Raw genomic sequence first — 19,538 nt, 5'->3', positions numbered from 1 at the left:
GGGTCTGTCCGAGGTTTCTCCCTTAAAAGGAAGTTTCTCACCACTGAAGGGATTTTTTGCTCGCCACTGTGGCACTAATATGCTTACTCTTGGGGGAATTACTGGAATTGTTGGGTCTTTGTATATTATAGTGGTCTAGACCTACTCTATCTGTAAAGTGTCTTGAGATAACTCCGTTGTTTTAGCAGTTGTTTAACAGAAAACTCAGATTGGACAGATATTCTAAGCTAGCCGTCTGGATTGACCCTGCAGAGATCAAAAGGAGCAGTTAACCATAGTCCTTTTAAAAATCGACCGGAGTTTAAAATTCCAACACAAAGAAAGCGGAAGGTATCCGGACATCCGGCGAAAAGGACATACGGCATATGAAAGGTCGGGATACTCATTCCTCAATGGATCTTTCCAAGTGAAAATAAAGGCTAAAGGAATAATAATAATAATAATAATAATAATAATAATAATAATAATAATAATAATAATAATAATAATAATAATAATAGGGAGTGTAAACCCAACTGTTAAACAACTGTCTACACCTACATACAGACACACAACCAGCCCTACACTGACCTGTAGTCGTGTGTTCATCTCCAGGAAGTAGAAGTTCTTTTTAGAATCCACAAGGAACTCCACGGTGCCAGCAGAGGAGTACTGCACAGCCTTGGCCAGTTGCACTGCCTGCTCACCCATCGCCCGCCTTGTCACTGGGTCCAGGAAAGTACTGGAGAGGACACAACACTAGACACTCAGACTCACCTCAGTGGTGCAAATTCTTTTCCCAAACACTTTATTTAATTTTCTTTTTCTTTTCATGCAGTACAAAAGAGAGAGTTAGTACAGATAAAAGTACAATGCAACCAGCAATAACCATGACAAATTGGGAGCCTGATCAAAACAAATTACAAAGCTTGACATTCCACAAACCTTTTTTTTTTTATATAATTACTAAAATGTACTCACAAATGTAATCATTTGCAGCCCCTATCATTGCTGAGTATTGTACGGGTGCAAGGTTTTATGGTTAACCTGTAATTTTGGTTGCGGATGTTAATTTTTCCCCAATTTCAGATCATATTCCTGCTGCAACAAGTTTGATTGTGTAGTTTTTGGTTTAGAAGCTTTTATTGTTGATTTATCTCGGTAGAAAGTGCAGCTATACTCTGTTACAGCATACAGCTAACTTCATGTTTACGCCAGGGAAAACTGTAATCTTGGTTGCTGAGGTTGTAATTTTCTTCTCAATTTCAGGTAACATTCCTGCTGGAACATGTCCGGTTACTCATAACATATGACATTGGTCGCAAGCCGCTAGTATTTTACATGCATTTGATTGTAATAAAGCTATGTGCAAGTACTGTCAATGTGATTGAGTATGTAGAGTCTCAAATACCATTGGGAAAATATCCCTTTACAAATACATTTAGAAAAGATAAAATTGTGCGATTGATGTTAATCATCGTGGCCGAGTTGGATCAGTGGGTAGAGCAGGCGCACATACACTGAGAGGTTTATGCCTCGATGCAGAAGTCTAGGAAATCGTCACACACCTGTGACGTCATATGTTATGAGTCACACACCTGTGACGATTTCCTGCATGTCTTCCTCCTCTCTCTCTCCCATTTCTCACCTAGCTGTCCTATCAAATAAAGGCGGAACAGCCCAAAAATAATCTTAAAAAAAACAAACCCAAAAACTATGGACAATCATGTGATTAACCACAATTTAAATATTTTAATCTATTGAAAATTCTAGAAATAATATTTTCAAACATTAACAACGAAACTGAGTATATGATGTGAATAAGCAAATATTAGAATGAAACTAACTGTTTTCATAGTTTATTGCATTCTTAATGAATCAAGAGCACTACATCAACTAAAAATGGGGCAACATTAGAACATTATTGGTATCTACGTTGTTGGCTAAGCTGTTCAAGGAAACTACAAGATTTTACATTTAATTTAGCATGCAGTGTGTGGCTTAAAATGCGAAGAAAGAGCAGACGCAGTTTCTCACTAACCTGGGAGCTTCTTCCACCACCTTCTGGTTCCTCCTCTGGATGGAGCATTCCCTCTCATTCAGCCACAGAGCATTACCATGTTTATCAGCCAGCACCTACAAGACAAACAGTATTATACAACAAGTAGATCTGACCGGGCTAGACTGAGAATATTACTCCGCCATTTTTTTCATGTAAGCATTCTAAGAGTTAATTCAAAATTCAACTGTGCCGGTAAGTCAGTGACATGGCCCTATGTTAAAAATAGCCTACATGTGAAGTTTGCAGACATTGTAGCCAACGATCTATCCATGTAAAATATGTTTTCAGCAAATATTTTAGTTACAACACAATTCATCTAGCAAAGCAGCTTTGTGGTTATATGTGCGGTATTTACTTAGTTTGGGAAATCCTAGGATCCCTACAAAGCTAACGTTAATGTAAAGTTGGCTGGCTGAGGTTGACTCAGCAGGGACTAGAAATCTTTTTATATTTATGAGCAAATTGCCTCACAATATAAATACATTTTGATTAAATCTTTTATTTTGTTGGTAACCGTTGTATGTATAATCGTATAATCTCAAAACTATCGCAACTTCAGTGAGGCTTACAGACCTTGGTGCTGACCGCATCACTGTCGTTCAAATGACGACATTAAAGCATGCCCTCTTGTATAATATTGATTCATTCTATGGTTCTCTTTGGTAAAGGAGAGGCATTTGGAATTGATTTAGTTATTTATTTGACTTTTTTGTCAGAATAGCTAGATGTCAACAGTGTTGCGATTAAAACTAGAATATTTGAATTTTCTGAAACAAGATTCATGTGTTGGAGAGCTAGAATCTGCTAGCTGCTGCTCCCAGCTGCACGCTGCTGCTACAGCAGCAATTATTTCTTCCTTAGCCCATAATACACCCACCAAGTCTCATGAAAATCTAGCCAGTATTTTTCCGTAATCCTGCCGACAAGGAAACAGCCAACCCGAGGCGAAAACCTAACCTTCCTGGTGGAGGTAATAATAAATAATGTTTTGCTACGCCTTACGGTTCATGAGTTATTAGCCAGAACATAGAACATGCAATAACTGACTACATGGCGGCGCTATTGGTATCATGTATTAATGTGTTAATATGAAGATTTCAGATTTCAACATTACTCCCATACACTTCCCATTATAATTTTTAATAAAATACATGCATGTCCTGGTCACACTCAAATTGTCAATATTAAATGACATCAGACCTATGTGTGCATGTGTCTTACACAGTACCTGTATCTCAATGTGTCTGGGGTTGTCTATAAACTTCTCAATGAGCAGCCTGTCATCTCCAAAGCTGGATGCTGCCTCCTGGGACGAGAACCGGAAACCTTCCCTGTAACAGTACACATACACACACAAATTGCATTAGACATAAAAGGTAGCACAAACAGTCTTTCCAGTGGCCCAGGACAAGATGATCTCCAAATAGCACCTCTGTTATAATTTTCTCTTTTTCCTTTCTCTGCCTTTTGATGATTGGCCATTTTTTAAAAGTTTACTAGCGGGAGGACTAGATGTTAAACTTTTGATCTTACAGTAGCATGACCAGGGCTATTCAATTATAAATTCAGTTGGGCCAGATTGTAAAACCATGAAATGGAGATGGGTCAGACATTTTCACCTGCCTATTTAAAACCTGTCTGCTTGCATGACCTTTTTTTCTGAGCCCACTAGATGGCGCTCTCTGTTTAATAAAAGGGTTGAAAGGTCACTGAATTCATCTAGTGGGGTTAACAAATACAACTAATGGTTCATAATTTTTTTTTAATTTTATTTATCCTTTATTTTACCAGGTGATGTCCCATTGAGATAGTCAAATCTCTTTTACAAGGGAGCCCTGGAGCAACAATAAAGCTTCATTTAGACATCACTAGTATTTGTCTCTCTGGCTTAGACCCAACTGATAAATATGTGGAATTACTGTCATTTAAAAAACACAATCACAAACAGCGGTGATACTAGGCTATTTCTAAGAAATATAGTAAATGGGCAGATGCAGACAGGAGGCGGAAAGGCCCCAAAGTGCTGGGAAGCACTGCCAGCTTTCCTTTTTAAGAATGATTTATGCTTCTGCGTTAAATCTACGTACATAGATACGTGGAAACACTGTAGCCTGACGTGCACCTCTTGAAAAATGTAACTACATGTCGCAGCGACGCACATTGCTCAGCCGTAGCTTGGTAGCATTGCATTCCCCCCCCACTATGCCTCGGAGTTGGTACTCGCCATCACTCTCTCAATTACTCTACCATACACCACATGCCAGCCCTGCTATTCTCTTAAAGAGATCAACGCAGACACCAACGCACAAGTATAAACTTCAGGCCACTTACGTAGGCTATGGCAAAAGCTGTGTGGAGCCTCCGCCGAACCATAAATCACGCTTAAGACTGTATAGGCTATGGCTTCCTTTTGGCGCACATGTCAATCAGTTGGGCTGTTCAGACAGACAGGACGCGCTGCGGCCGACTCGTCCATCTGCAGCAACTGGTCTATTTTCTCCACGCATAATGAGCGAATTGGACAAGACAACACACTGACCATCTTTTATAAATGATAAATGATAAAGGACAGCCTATATTATAGCTATGAAATACAAAATATCTGATTATGCTGGGCCACTCTGAGGTTGCTTCTAGGCCAGTTGTAGCCCGGCCGCCAACTGAATAGGCTGGGACTAAACCATTTTTAGCATTATAGGGAGGGAAAGTGAAATTATTTTCGACCACTATGTCAATGAAAATAAGGAAGATAAAGAATAACAAGCTTTTGTGTTACCTACAAATACTATATAAAGTCTTCATATGTCAAATATGTATTTTTGAAACATTATTCCAGCAGATTATTTAAAGGTTAGAGTGCCCTTTTGGGCCCTCACTTGACCCCCGATGTGTGCGGCCCTGCAACAACAGCAGTAGGAAAGAAAAGTAGCCGAGGTCTTGGAAGTAAGAGTAGACAGCGACAGCAGGGAGTTGAAGGGGATGATTAACAAGTCAAAGTAGTAACTGTAGAAGTAGCGTAAGGAGAGTTTTTGGCATTTCAAACAGTTAAAGTAAAAAATAAGCTGCAGGAGTAGTTATTGTGTATGCATTTGCAATACAAGGTTTTGCAGTAGTATCTAAGGTTTAGCAGTTTAAGTCATACAGTATTTGTAGAAGCAAATTAAGTAATTTTTGTTTAAGCAGAAATGTCTGATTGTTTTCATTGATAAAGTTGTTTATAAAAAAAAATAAAAATAAAAAAGGAGTGCATAGATAGTGTACATTGGGTGCGTGACAGAGACAGGAATACAATACCTTGTCTCCTCAGCATTCCAAGCAATCCTCATTCCTTTCCCTCCTCCTCCTGCAGATGCTTTGATCATCACTGGGTAGCCTAGCAACAACAGACCTGGCATTAAAATGCGTCCTGGGTGATCCGATCACAAGTGGACAGCTCTCAGTACGTGAGTTCACACCTGGCATTAGAATGTGCCTCCACTAGGCTTGCTAAGGTAGTCTGTGTTACATGGTGGTCAGCCATAAGATTACAGATACACGGATTACATTACTTGCCCACCTTCGTTTTTTTTTTTTTTTTTAATAGGAATAAACCCATTCAACCAAATTATCGAAAAACTGTATAAAATAAACCAAACTTCTTTATACTACTAATTAGTATATTTCTAAATCATTCTGCTACAATAATACAACAGTTAATTGCCTGACATAAATGTCCCTTACAAGTGTACGTAGAACATTTCTGCAATAGAAGAGCTGAGTGGGAACGGAACACACACTCACGACTTACCAATGTCCTGTGCAATCTTCACAGCTTCCTCAGCAGTCTGACACAGAGAAGGGTTTATGGTTACTGATGAGGAACCAAGGCATTACTGACAACTATGCAGTGATCCATGCTTTGAACTGGCTTGTATTGTTACAATTAATTGTTTGTCTGGAGGCTAACTGATGCTAGTGGTGAATGAAAATGATCTTGTACCACACCATCTTGAAAGTTATTTGTATGTCATGACTGTTTTTCTAAATTTCTTTTTTTTGGTAAAAATGTTTTGTGCCCAAGTTAAATGAAAAAATTAATCTTACTGTTGAAACAGGAAACAATGAATCACTTTTGGCATTGCCCATTACGGTTTGTAAAAAATTATACTGATTAAAAAAAAAAAAAAAAAAAAAAAAAAAAAAAAGATGAATAGGGTGTGTGCCCCATAAAGGGAACATTCCTCTACTGCACTCTTCTTGTTGCATACATGCATTGCTGTGTACTGTATGTGTGCCCATACCTTGACAACTCCATCATATCCTGGGATAGTGTTGACGTTTGCAGCCTTAGCAATCAGCTTGCTCTCAATTTTATCCCCCATTGCCATTATAGCATGGGTATCTGGGCCAATGAATGCCACGCCTTCTGCTGCCTAGTAACAAAAGAATACTACGATGAAATTTACCATATCCGGCATATAATACCACAGATATGTTTGCATTTAGTAAATCTATCATCCAACTTCCTAAAAAAGATGAAACATAATACTGAGGTTTATTGTCCATGTTTTTAGTAACTACTATTGTAATTGCCAGTAAAATTTGAACCTGTTTTTTTAAAGCAATAGTTCAACATTTTAGTAAATAAACTTATTTGCTTTCTTTCAGAGAGTGAAAAAAAAAGATCAATCTCATGTCTGTGTGTAGGACAGCTAGAGTCAGGAAAACTATTCCTTCAAAAACACAAATGCATACACTTTTATTTTAGCATTTAATAACAATTAAAGTACTGTAAAAACCTGACTGTAGGTGGTTTTATAAATGCTAACAAAATAACTTCTCTAATGTGGGACAAAAATACAAGAAATCATTACTACCACAGGCAATACAACTTTTTAAAACACTTCATCACTGAGTGTTAGATAAGACTCATATTCATCACAATACTGCACTAAGTTCAAACTGCATCTTTATAAATGTTATTTAAGTAGTTGTACATTTTTATTCCCACTTTATATACCTTTGGACAATCTTTCCCTTATTGTATATTTTTATCTTTATTTTTTGTATTCTATCCCATTTATTAATAATTAATATTCTACATATTTCGTGAATTTGGGTACATTTAATTAACCTAAAAATATAAGGTTTTTGTCTTCTGGCAGTACCCCTGCACACACAGAGAGCCAGTGATGAGAGCAAGCGGGTGTGTGTCAGATATGTGCAGACCACCGGAACAAAAACACCAACACATCCTCAACAGTATGATAATAACATCTAAAAACACAAGATTCACTCTCAATGGATGACATGAGAAATACTTTCAAAAATACAAATGATTAAAAAAATATAAATAAAAACAAATATGGTGAAAATACACCGTGAGGAGGAGAAAAACCAAATCCTTTATAAAAGTTTGCTCTCCGCAATGTCATCTGCCGTGTCATATTGTAAAAGATGGATTATGATTGGCTGTCAGTGTTCCATTCATCAACTTGTTCTTGGTGTGAATGACCCTTTATCCTCCATAGATGCACAAGCCTCCACATCCCTAATCCATACTTTCATTAAACATTTGTGGATCATTCATTAACACAAATACTTTCTGTTAATGATACTAAAATAAACCATCAATAGGTCAAAGACTGTAAATACATCAGTAACAAATGCATGTCTCACCCCCAAAGCAGTAATCAATTACCTTGGCATGTATTTGTCATGGATTCATTTTGAACTCATGGTAGTAAAGTGTGTGATAAAAGAAAATAAGTGTGTGTGTGTGTGTGTGTGTGTGTGTGTGTGTGTGTGTGTGTGTGTGTGTGTGTCTGATTCTATGTTTTACTCACCAGTCGCTTTGCAAACTCTTTGTTTTCAGAGAGAAACCCATAGCCAGGATGAACCTTCACAGACAAACAAAAAACTTTATTTGATTGTTTCAAAGTCTTTAAAACACAAAGCTGTTGTCAGTCTGCTACAAAGATGAGTCTGCTTTTTAGACGAGGTTCAAACTTCTCACCTCAAGATCAATACAAGCAAAAGGAAGGACATGCTGATTGATTTTTCATCTCAGACTGTCATAGCAAATAACACAGTGGAGATTGTTAATACCTACAAATACATGGGCACAATCCTCTATATATTACATTACCTGTCATTTAGCTGGCGACTTCCAATTAAGTGAGAGGAAGCAGTATTTAGTGGTGGGGGAAACCAGAGCACCCGGAGAATACCTCATGCAGACATGGGGAGAACATGCAAACTCCACACAGAAAGGCCCGGGACGACCTGGGTTCGAACCCGGGACCTTCTTGCTATGAGGCCACAGTATATTTTTCTATATAGTTTCTATCTCAATGGCGGAAAAAACAGCGGCCAAACTGCATTACAGCAATATTTACGTACTGATCCTTGTCCGTTCTTAGTGCCATGTCAATTTTGCACTCAAGTTCTTAATAAAATGAGAAAAAGTCAAGTATTTCATTCACAAAGGAGTATACCAAAATAAGCTTCAACACGTGGTTATTTCATATAGACTATTTGTTGAATTACCAGAAAACATCATTCATTCTGATATACAGTATCTTTATCAAGATATAGAAGGACTTGTATCAAAATAGAATATTGTCAATAGACCCATGTCAATACTTGTTGTTTATAGTGTCTTTGTTGGTGCCGTATATTTCTTGTTATTCATAGCGTTTTTGTTGTCGTTTAGGTTCTTAGGTACTTCTCTCTTTTTTATGTTGCACTAGAATTACACTCCATTATACAATAACTGAACCTCTTGACACAGCTCTGTGAAATGTGATGCAGTCACATGATTTACGGTTTAGAGGACCTACATGTTGTCTTGAATAATACCTGGTGTACCTTTCGCATCTGAACCAATATGGGTACCGATAACGGTACCTGAAATTCGGTTCCCTGTACCCAACGATACTTTTGTCTGTACTTTCCCTCTGTAATTACAAAAACATTATTTCAGTTGTAAAAATAACTCCAAACCTATTTACTTAGAACATTATGTCATTTATTTAAAATATTTTACACTGACAGAAATTAAATAAAAATAAACCCCCTCCCACTCTCCTCCCAAACCCGTCCCTACAACTTATTAAATTTAATAATTATTCAACTTTTATTTATGCATTTGTAAATAGTTTTATTTTCATCATGACCGTTTTTAATTGCTCTTTAATGTGTCATATAAAGCACTTTGAATTGCCCTGTTGCTGAAATGTGCTGTAAAAATAAAGTAGCCTGTCGGTCAGTCCCCAGGGCATAGAACCCACTCTTGTGCCTGCTTGTCTCACAGGAAGTGTAACGTCAACAGCACCGCGACTGCTTTCGGCTCGCCATTAATATCATATCACAGTGAATGGCTTGCACTTAAGCGCTCTCAGGTACCAAAATTTGGCACGGTTTGAAGTCGTTACACACCAACCACACGGCTGACCCTTGGCAGAAAAGCCAGTGGAAATGATCAGTCGCGTCCCCAAGGTCCAAAAAGTGCCACAGAACACACCAAAAAGACGAGACGAGACCTAATACATCTCTATAACAGCAGGCGGCGCTAATCTGTATTGTTGCCCAAGAAATGAAAACCGGCAGCCGATTGGACGAACGCGTCACATGGGTTTGTTTTCTCCGGAAATTCAAAGCCAGACTGTCATGGCGGCCGTTCAGAATACGATCTCATATTGTACTAAAATAGTTCACTGAAACATGTTTCTGAGAACATTTTAAGTGAGAAATAGGCCATGCAGTTCCTGAATCTGTCTTCATTTCAGTTTAAAAGATTTTCGTCAGATTTTGAGAGACTCTAGTCACCTCATTCCGCTCGCCATTACCGGGTGAGTCCCAACTGCCCTGCCGCCGACTGAACATGTCAGGTCGGCCAAAATGAACGGCGACAGCCCCTCAGATGTACGACGGCACGGGACACACCGAACAGACTCGAGTCACTGACCTCGCCAGACTGTCCAAAGGCCGATAATCGGCCCCGTGTGTCCCGGGCTTACGTGAACAAATACTCGGTCGGTACGTGATTCAGTCGGTATTGGTACCGGTACAGGCTTCGGTACCCAACCCTAGTCTTGATGGGTGTATCAAGTACACAGACTGTCATGCATGTCACTTACCACACTCACATAATGTAACAAGAGCCATGTAAATGCTTACAGCTTGTGCTCCAGTCGCTCTGATGGCGTCCATGATGGCATCCATGTTAAGGTAGCTCTTACTGGTGGGGGCGGGGCCAACACACACTGCTTCATCAGCCATCTTTACATGAACCTAGATACACACAAACAGGGAAATTCAATCCAGATTAAGTGAGAAAGACACATCGAATATGGTTATCACCTATTCCATATTCTATGAGCCCTGAAGATTCCAAAACAACAATCCAAAACATCCCTACCTTATATAGTTAGGTTTCAACAGAAACTCTGGGATTTGTGTTATAAAGATGTATTTCACGTGACTGTATGTATGTGTTAGAGGTCAGAGCCCCTCCTTTATTTCTTCTTCGGTGGTCCTGTGACTGTAAATCACTTGTGCCCCCTTTCCCCTTTTGTAATACCGTTTGGGAAGAGTTGAGTGTCATTTATTTTTGGCTCATTCATTACTTGAATTCATTCCATTATTTCTTGTATTATTTGGTTCATAATTTTATAATGTCTTTCTACATCTTGATTTCAACTTTCTTTTGTCACTTTATTGTTGTTTTACACATTTTTAAGAGTTAGTGTAGCTAGCTTAAATTCGCAGCAGACAAAGCTAACTTCGGTTTTGTATATGTGTTAATGTGTGTATTGTAGAATTTGGATCAGGCCGTTGTATGATGAGGTCTGTTTATTCAGGTTTGTCACATTGCTGTATTACGTATATTATTTTTGTTGATTGTTAATATGCCCTGACATACTGATGTATGACGAGATCTGTTTATTTTTGTTTATCACTAGAATAAACAGACATCATCCTAAAGAGATCCTGGTGTCACGGTGTGGTGAATAAAATATAACGTTACACAATGCAGAAGTCCACCAGTTACACATACATGAGTTTTCAGTACACACCAGGCTTAAAAACGAGTAGATGTTAACAAGAATTTCCTGAGAAAACAGATGGAAACTCACAGCACTGGAGTCTACATCACTGTGAACAGCTACAGTCTGGATGCCCATCTTATGACATGTCTTCATCACCTGATGGAAAACACAACATTAACAACTTGTGCTTCGCTCTATGGTCAATGTAAAATACAACACTGAGAATGACCGTATATTAAGTATAGGTTGCTATGTGTTAAGGTGGAAATGTACGATTAACAAAAATCTGCCAAAAAAAAGGAACAAAGCCAAGTTTGTGGTTAAACATGTTCATAATTCTGCCCTTACAGAATATTTTTTTACAAGCTCCTCCATCTGGGGTGGTGTGAGTTGAAGCTCCAGTGAGTGTTTGTCTTTATGTGTTAGACAGAAATCCAACCCAGTTTCAGTTGGATTTCATTTACAGTGCATGTCTGTGTCAGCCAGTCTTACCCTGCAAGCAATCTCTCCTCTGTTGGCAATGAGGATCTTATCAAAGGTCTATGGAAGGAAACAGCAGACAGATTAGCGGTTTATCAATATCAACAAGGACTTTCTTCACTCCACCTGTTGGTCATAGAGAAGACTAGCAAACTCTTTAACTCACCCTAACTCTGGAGTAAGGCATTTTATTTCAAATCACAACGGTTCTTACCAATGTCAGACATAAATCACATCTTGCCTCACAATGTCCCAATTTGGAAAATGTTTTCAGTGTTAACAGCTGCTTGTTGAAAACATCCAATACAGTCAAACCGAGAGAAGGAGAGTTATGCATTACCTTTTCACTGGGACTGTGGATGGTGGAATATTGAGCGTTGCAGTGCACTGCACAGCATCCTGACTGGAATGAGGCATACTGTAAAACACATACAAATACATTAGGCATGTGTAAGGGTGTGGTACGTCTGAAATTACCACCCGCCAAATGTGTGTAAATTGTTGTTGTAAAGTGTTAAGTAAAGCTAGATAAAGCTATAAATTTGAAAGACGCTTGCAACTGCTATATAAAAGCAATGCTACTGGCCGTAGAACCTTATTTGTTTGGTTGACATAAACAAATTGGCCCCTAGAAAGCCACAGTGTAATTCAAACACTATAATTAAATAATTTAAATAATGTAATGACAAAAAATGCCGCAGGCAGTGAAAAAAAGTTCATTTCAGATCCTGAACTCAGTACACAGTAGCCTTAAACAACTTTAACAGTGGTTTTGCATATTGCACTAATTTTACTAATCATTTTATAATCCAAGCTACTGTGTGTTAGGATTTCAAGTGTAACACCCGTCCCATATAGCTATATAGTCTCTAGTGTAGTAGTACTATGGGAAGGCGCCTGGGTTCTTTGTTTTTTCTTTAGATAGCGCCATTTTTAGTACTAACTAATGCTTGTTAGCAATCTATGTTTCTCAATAATATTAAAATAACTGGCAGTGCCTCCAATATGAATTGGGTAAGTTTTGTGTTAACCTTGATTACTCTTTTAAAAATTGTAACTCAGAATGAAACCCCATGTACCAAAATCTAAGACCCAACAACAATACTTTAAATACAATAACCCAGAAAAGGGAATTTACAAAAGTACAAAAATAATATGAAAACAAATTTATGGTGTATTAGAAAAATAAACACAAGTAAGGCCAATATAAATAAACAAAAGTACTCCCTCTTTTTTATGACACACAAAATAATAGGTTGCCTCAATATAACTTTCATTGTATACTATAAATTGTTACCTCTGCTTAGTTTCAACAAAATAAATGCATAAACTCATGTTTTATTTGCTCTGGCAGATGTGTCTGGTCCCCCTTCCGCTTTGAACAGATTTCCTTCAGCTTAAGCTCCGACGGGCAAATCACAAGCATTTATTTAATATGGGGGATGTTTGAGAGGATTTCTGTTTTGAGGAGTGCCAATGAGGCATTTTCAAAAACAACCAAAAATGGCTGCAGCTGATGTGGAACTTTCTGTGGAAGCTGCTATTGCGTAACCTGACATCCCAAGACCAAATCGCAAATGCATGTGCCAGAACAAATAAAACATGAGCTTGCAAATTCATCTGGTTCCCAGGCAAATTACCACATTTTAATGGCAAAAACAGGAACACTTCACAGACATATTGATGCTATAATGGATGTATAAAAAAAAAAAAAAAAAAAAAAAAAAAAAAAAAAACTAGATACAGATTTTGAGGCAGAGCTCTGTTCATTCCTATGAGAGTTGTTCAGTGGCGGATGAACATGGATGAATTATAAGAACTGGATACAGCATTCGAGGCCAGTCATTGCTCAGTGGCATATGAAACCATCATGGAGCTAAAAATTACCTGGATAATCAGCACTACTTACGCACTACGGGGCCCATAGAGTAGGCACACTAGAGACCTCCGGCTACTTCTGGTTTTGCGCTCCACTAGCTCTTCTAGACTTTCCAAAGGTTACCGGACCAGATGCATCATATTCTGATAGTGATTTCACAGGGGGTTGTGATGCTCAAAAATAATTATCCACTAATTTACAGATGTGTCTTTCCCCATGTAAATCTATGGGGAAAGTCTTTTTGGGCCATAGGGCATTACTGTCGGCCTGCAATTCCACTTTCTCAAACTGGCTTCAAAGCTTGACGCACTTCATGGGGGCTTGGACCAGCATGAAACAATTAAACTCAATATATATGGTTTTATCAAGTGTGAAAGCACTTGTAATACGACTTTGATATAAAAACAAGTACTAAAGTTGCACTGTGCCGCCTGATCATATATGCAGGTATGCTTGGTAGAGTGACAATAAAGAAATGTGACATTTTGGCAGCTTTTTTTTTTTAAAGATTATTTTTGGGGCACTTTCGGGCCTTTATTTATAGAGGACAGCTGAAGACATGAAAGGGGAGAGAGAGGGGGAATGACAAAGGCCCGCAGGGCGGACAAAGGCCTGCAGGGCGGAGTCGATCCCCGGCCGCTGCTTTGAAGAGTAAACCTCTATATATGGGCGTTTGCTCTACCAGGTGAGCTACCCAGGTACCCGAAATGTGATATTTTGTATGAGTGAAAAATCAAAAAACAACTTTGTGAGTGAGGCCCTTCTAATGCACAAGCCTTGAGGAAATTACCAACTTATATAACTGGTTTGTACAGAACAATAGTTTTCAAACCATTTAAAGTGCCTTTATTCATTTGGAATGCAGAATAATTAACATGCACACATGCTCGGACTCAAACCTCCCTTAGCATTAAGGCTCAGTGTTAGAATGAAAAAGCTATGCTATGTTTGAGGGTGAACCAGTTTGCTTTAAAATGTTGCTCCTAATGTGTTAAACCAAAGTATCACAAGCAGGTGGCCACTAGGGGCCAAACGATCAATTTTACTTGGGGGCCCCCTAGTGGACTGATCTGGTGAAACATTAGACCTTAGAGGACCCAGTCAAAACAAGTTAAAGCTGCAGCCTGGACCCCTCAAAGCGATCCAGCGATGTCTTGCTAAGGTCATGCAATAAACAAACAAATAAAATGCAATTACAGTTGTTTAAACAGGATATAATGAGTTAATGTTCAGCACCATCGTACCAGAACTTGTTTTATACACACGTTTGGAGTACAGCCTGTCTGTCAAAGTCGGACTGGATTCAGTCGCTTTCTGGTTAAAAAAAACTAACAAAAAATGTAGCCTACTAGTCAAGCTTTTAGCAGCATACGTTTTTCCAATTTTAGCAAAGCGGTTCTTTCTTTTGATTATCTCATCTAAGGACGTTCCATGTTTAGGTTATCTTTATGCCTGTTCCATCAAGAACGTTCAGGACTGTCCTACTTGTCATTAGTAGGTGTTGGACTTATGCTAACAGCCATCATGTCATTCTGCTGATAGTAAACACACGGCTGTCAGTTTGGTCAACGAGCTCGCACTTTGCACAGTCGCTCTGTGAACAGCTCACCTCTACAGCAAAAAGTGTGAACAGCTCACCTTTACAGCAAACAGCAGCCTGTTCAGTGATGGAGAGACCCTGTGCGCCGCCATGTTGCCAAACTGTGACGGTGACGGTTAATGACGTATTAGCTTTAAAGAGACCAGATTGGCGGAGGGAGAGGCGTCAACGCCAAATCATATTTTTTTTCTCGCAACTTTATTTATTCATCATCATCGTTCATCATCATACCTGCAAACAAGAAACGCTGCCTTAAAAAATCTTTGGCAGAAGACATGCTAGTCAAAATCCTAGCAATTGTTCCTTTTGTCTGGTGGGTACATCATAGATTTTCTGTCAAGAAACAAGATTCATTGAATTTATTGTGGGGCAGTTTTTAGAAAAATAAGTTGGTAACTCAGAATGTGTTTTGTAAGGAATAAGGAGTAGGCTCACTGCGTTGTATAATAACAGTGGATTATGACTGTAAAGGATAGGTTGGGTAAGTCCATTTTAAAACAGTGTTCACATTCTCATAGGCCTACTTTGCAACAGTTTTTGGTTGCTCTAATTGTTCCTCCTGTCCATAGCCTACTGGTCGTGAAATTATCTCTTCTTAATGCATTTCCACTGTAAGAGATATGCGCAATGCGGAAGTGCCTTACATCTGCATTCTATCTTATTTAAAGCAGGGGGCGACTCCACTGTTTCCAATAGAGGTCTATGAGGAAATGACCCTACTTCTCACTTGATTTATTAACTCAATAAACATTTTCATTCATTCATTCATTCCCATTAATCACTAGTTTCAAATCTTCTTCATCAATACAGCATGATATTCATTTTGTAAATTAAGGTCCCATTTATTTTAAAATAGACATAGAGCAGGAAATGCTTCATGCTTTTTTCCGGGTTTCTCCCGTTTTTTAGCCCTATCTCCCGGACCCCTTACGGTTTGTTATTTCTCCCGGGAAACTCCCGTAATTTGCATGGCCCAAACTCCTTTATAAATAATCGGATCCAATATGTTTGTCTAATGTTGACCAGTTGCCAGGTCTTGTATGAAACGCATCCTATTCACACAATTTTCAACCCGTTTGTCACCTCAACCTGGCAACCCAGTTGCGCAGTTGAAAGTGAGCCGACAAAAAAGGTAGGTGAAGGCGGTGTTCCCGCAAAGAAATCAAAATATAGCTGTAAATATCAACAGTGTTGGGCGCAACAATTTACATGCATCTTATCTTATCTTATATCGACAACCTCCACGCTTTTTGTAAGGTGTGTCGCATTGATTTTAATGTAGTGCACGGCGGGAAAAAAAACCTTACCCAACACATTGAAACACAGCGGGTCTTGTAAACCAAATGTTGGTAGGTATGGTGTATATTGAAATAGCCATTAACTTGTTTTTGGGTGTTGTCCATGTTTTCATCTTGAACTTTGACCCCTCTGTGTGTTTTCAATTTATCAAAGTTTAATGGAACACTTTAGTCAATTAAAAATTTCTTATTTAGCCTTATACCAAACTAGCGTTAGCTGGTAACAATTTTCAATACATGCTAACGAAACAGTTCGTACCCGTGGGTCTGCGTTTAACCATCAGTAAAACTCTGCTGGATGACTCGCGTCAGAACAGTTGAAAATCAGCATTTAGCTTAATGCAGCACCATGAAACCATACACAACACTGGCTTACACATCTTCCTTCCCAGCTGCGCCTTTTTGTTCGAATCTGGTCACTTCTGGCTCCAAAATACCAAGATAATGACAGACAAAATGCAAACTCGTGTCTTCAAAACGGCAGTCCACAAACCAATGGGTGACGTCACCGATATTATGTCCATTATGTTTACAGTCTATGGTTTGGTTGTTGAGGTCTGCATACAGCAGATGCAGCAGTAGGCAATATGAGAAAAATCATGTGGTTTTTTTAACATTAAAGCATGTAAATATGTTCTAGTAGAAAACCCAAGCATGTTTTCTTTAAGACTATACATTTTACTTCTCCTTTTTCAGACTAAATTAACCAAGGTAGCAAAATAGATAAATATATAAAAATCCTAACAGATGCACGTGGGTCCCTGTGCTCTCTGGATTCAAAGAACAATGTTCATTTGTGTCTCTCCACATTGGCCGGAGTTTTGTGGGGTCAGCTGTGTATGTTGTAATTAAAGTGAATCCTTCAAAAAGTTTTGGTCACATGCCATTTTGCCATCCATTTAGAACAGCACTCCCTAGAGCCCTGAAGAAGGTAACATATCCAGATTTTTTAAATGAACAAAGCTAAGATGAGATGAAAGTCTGAAATAACATACCTTTGCGTAGCAGAAATATGTTTTTGTTTGTTTTTCTCTCCTGTTAATCATCACAACCAAGCAGATTTATCTTGTGACCCACATTGGGAACTACTGACTTACAAAACCACACTAAATTGTAATTTTTGTGCAGTTACTCCGAATCTGTGTTAAATGCTGCATTCCACTGATATCAAAAAAGTCAGAAATTCACGTCACACGGAAGTATCAAGTCCATGAATCCACATATACAATCCCACCTGAAAATCAAAGTCAGCTCCACATCAGTAATCCTGGTCACTTGGGGTGGACACACTGAGCCCATATCTTCATTATTTCCGGCCGCGTGAAGGTTTGAACAACGTGTTAACATGTGTAGCTTTCAATTTATGTGGAAATCAGTTGCTCGGAATAGTCTGCCAGGATAACTTTGTTGTCTAATTTAAAGGTTTTTCAAAAATATTTGGTCTGGCTCAAGTCTGTCAGGTCCTGTGAAGCCTATGTAGCCTTTTTGTGGTTGAAAGAAAAGGGTCACAAATGCTGTATTTGATTAATAAAATAACAAAAAATAAATTAACGGTAAATACCTCACCATCTACTTGTTTTAAAATTGCTGCTGTATTGGCTTCTATACATATTTTTGTAACATTTTAAAATTTTTAAAATAAGAAGTTAAGCCACAAAAAAATGAACAAATAGTAGGCCTACAGCCGAAATACTACTGGTTATTTTTCAAATTAAATTAGGCAAAAATAATTCTTATCCACACAAAAAAAAACTAATTAGTAAAATCCTGTCAAAAGAATAATTAAGAAGCTGTGTAGTAGTAGTAGTAGCTGTGCCTGCTTCATATATGCTTAACAGAAGACTAATAATAAGTTATTAGGATTTAAATGGTTTATTTAACAAATTACACTTTCATGTGCATGAGAAAAACAATTCATTGAGAAATTCATTTTAGATTTTTTTGTATTGCTCTGTGAAGACTGCATGTGACTGTAAACCAGTGGACCTGCATGAAAAATGCAATTTTACTCACCATTAGTAAGTAACCTATCAGAAACTTGCTAGTGCCTCCAACAAGTTTTTTTTTAATAATAATTTAAAAAACAAACAAATAAATATACTTGCTAACTTATATACTACTCGTTCAGTGTATTTGTGACACTGTCTTTTAAATTATGGACCATGACAGAGTCCTTTACATTGTAAGTCTGACAACAAAATTCATCATACTCTTCTTAAAACTCTTGACTAATGTAGACACATACTGCTAGTGTCTTTTTCTTGTTAAAACAGATAGACACCGGTCATCAGGTTTGGTGTAAAAGGATCTCACACGCATCAGTACTGTGGGACACTGGGAAATGCAAATTGAAGATGGGTCTTTCGTAAAATGGCATTGGCCTATGCTAACTTTACAAACAGCTTATTGGTAAGCAGTCTGGGCAGGCAGTGTATATCTGATTCATCCCTGACGTCAATTAATCATTAAACCTAGCACCAGGATACAGATTCATTTAGTTGGCTTGAATTATGTGGTTAGAAGAAAGCATTCGTCTAGTGAGACCAACTATTGTCACTTCAACAGTTCAGCTAGTGGTACAGTAAGACATCTTATTCCATGGGCTACTTACTAGTATTTCCAAGGGCTGCATGGTGCCTTAGATCAGGAGGGTCAGGGTTTGAACCCTTCTATGTGAAGTTTGCATTTTCTCCCCACGTAATTGTGGGTTTTCTCTGGGTTTTGCAGTTTCTTCCCCCAGTCTACAGACATGCAGTTTAGGTTAATTGGCGACTCTAAATTGTCCGTAGGTGTGAATGTGAGCAGTTACAGATAATGATTGAATAATATTTCCAAGATCAAGAATGAGCTTTTTAATGCTTAGGTGGTGTAGTAGTTCCAGTGCTCCTCAGGCACACTGGATATGAATCCTTTCAGCTGCTCTGTGGTCAGATTTGTGTCAGATCTCTTGACCTCACACTAAATCATAACGTTAGGTTGTTCTTTTAAAGCCTGATGAGCCTTGTTAATAATCATGATACAAGGACAGACAAATGCTGTCCTTTCACCTGTTTCCAGAGAGTCACCAAGATACAGTACTGATTACTGAGTAAAATCGACAAAAATGATTGATAAAAACTCTGACATTACTCAATAGCAATAGCATGAAACTTCAGTAATGTTGGTTGGTTTTAATTAAATTTCTTATTCACTCGTTTACTCACACATC

General features: G+C 38.3%; 1 protein-coding gene across 1 annotated transcript in view; it reads right to left on the bottom strand.

Moving 5' to 3' along the window:
• pcca (propionyl-CoA carboxylase subunit alpha) overlaps window positions 1–15,154 on the bottom strand; it is a 31,470-nt gene extending 16,316 nt beyond the window's left edge. The window contains exons 1-12 of the mRNA XM_028604257.1: window positions 15,071–15,154; window positions 11,894–11,971; window positions 11,566–11,613; window positions 11,161–11,229; window positions 10,202–10,315; window positions 7,867–7,920; window positions 6,322–6,453; window positions 5,829–5,865; window positions 5,336–5,414; window positions 3,270–3,372; window positions 2,021–2,115; window positions 571–721 (exon numbers count right to left, since the gene is read on the bottom strand). Of these exons, the coding sequence (XP_028460058.1) occupies window positions 571–721; window positions 2,021–2,115; window positions 3,270–3,372; window positions 5,336–5,414; window positions 5,829–5,865; window positions 6,322–6,453; window positions 7,867–7,920; window positions 10,202–10,315; window positions 11,161–11,229; window positions 11,566–11,613; window positions 11,894–11,971; window positions 15,071–15,124 (1,014 nt within the window). The 5' untranslated portion in view covers window positions 15,125–15,154. The remainder of the gene's footprint in view (window positions 1–570; window positions 722–2,020; window positions 2,116–3,269; window positions 3,373–5,335; window positions 5,415–5,828; window positions 5,866–6,321; window positions 6,454–7,866; window positions 7,921–10,201; window positions 10,316–11,160; window positions 11,230–11,565; window positions 11,614–11,893; window positions 11,972–15,070) is intronic.
• Between the last annotated feature and the right edge of the window lie 4,384 nt (window positions 15,155–19,538).

This window comes from Perca flavescens, chromosome 17 (assembly GCF_004354835.1).
Source record: "Perca flavescens isolate YP-PL-M2 chromosome 17, PFLA_1.0, whole genome shotgun sequence".
NCBI classification, from domain to species: Eukaryota; Metazoa; Chordata; class Actinopteri; order Perciformes; family Percidae; genus Perca; species Perca flavescens.
Note: the sequence above shows the minus strand (reverse complement) of the source record. Positions and strands in the feature narration are given on the sequence as shown.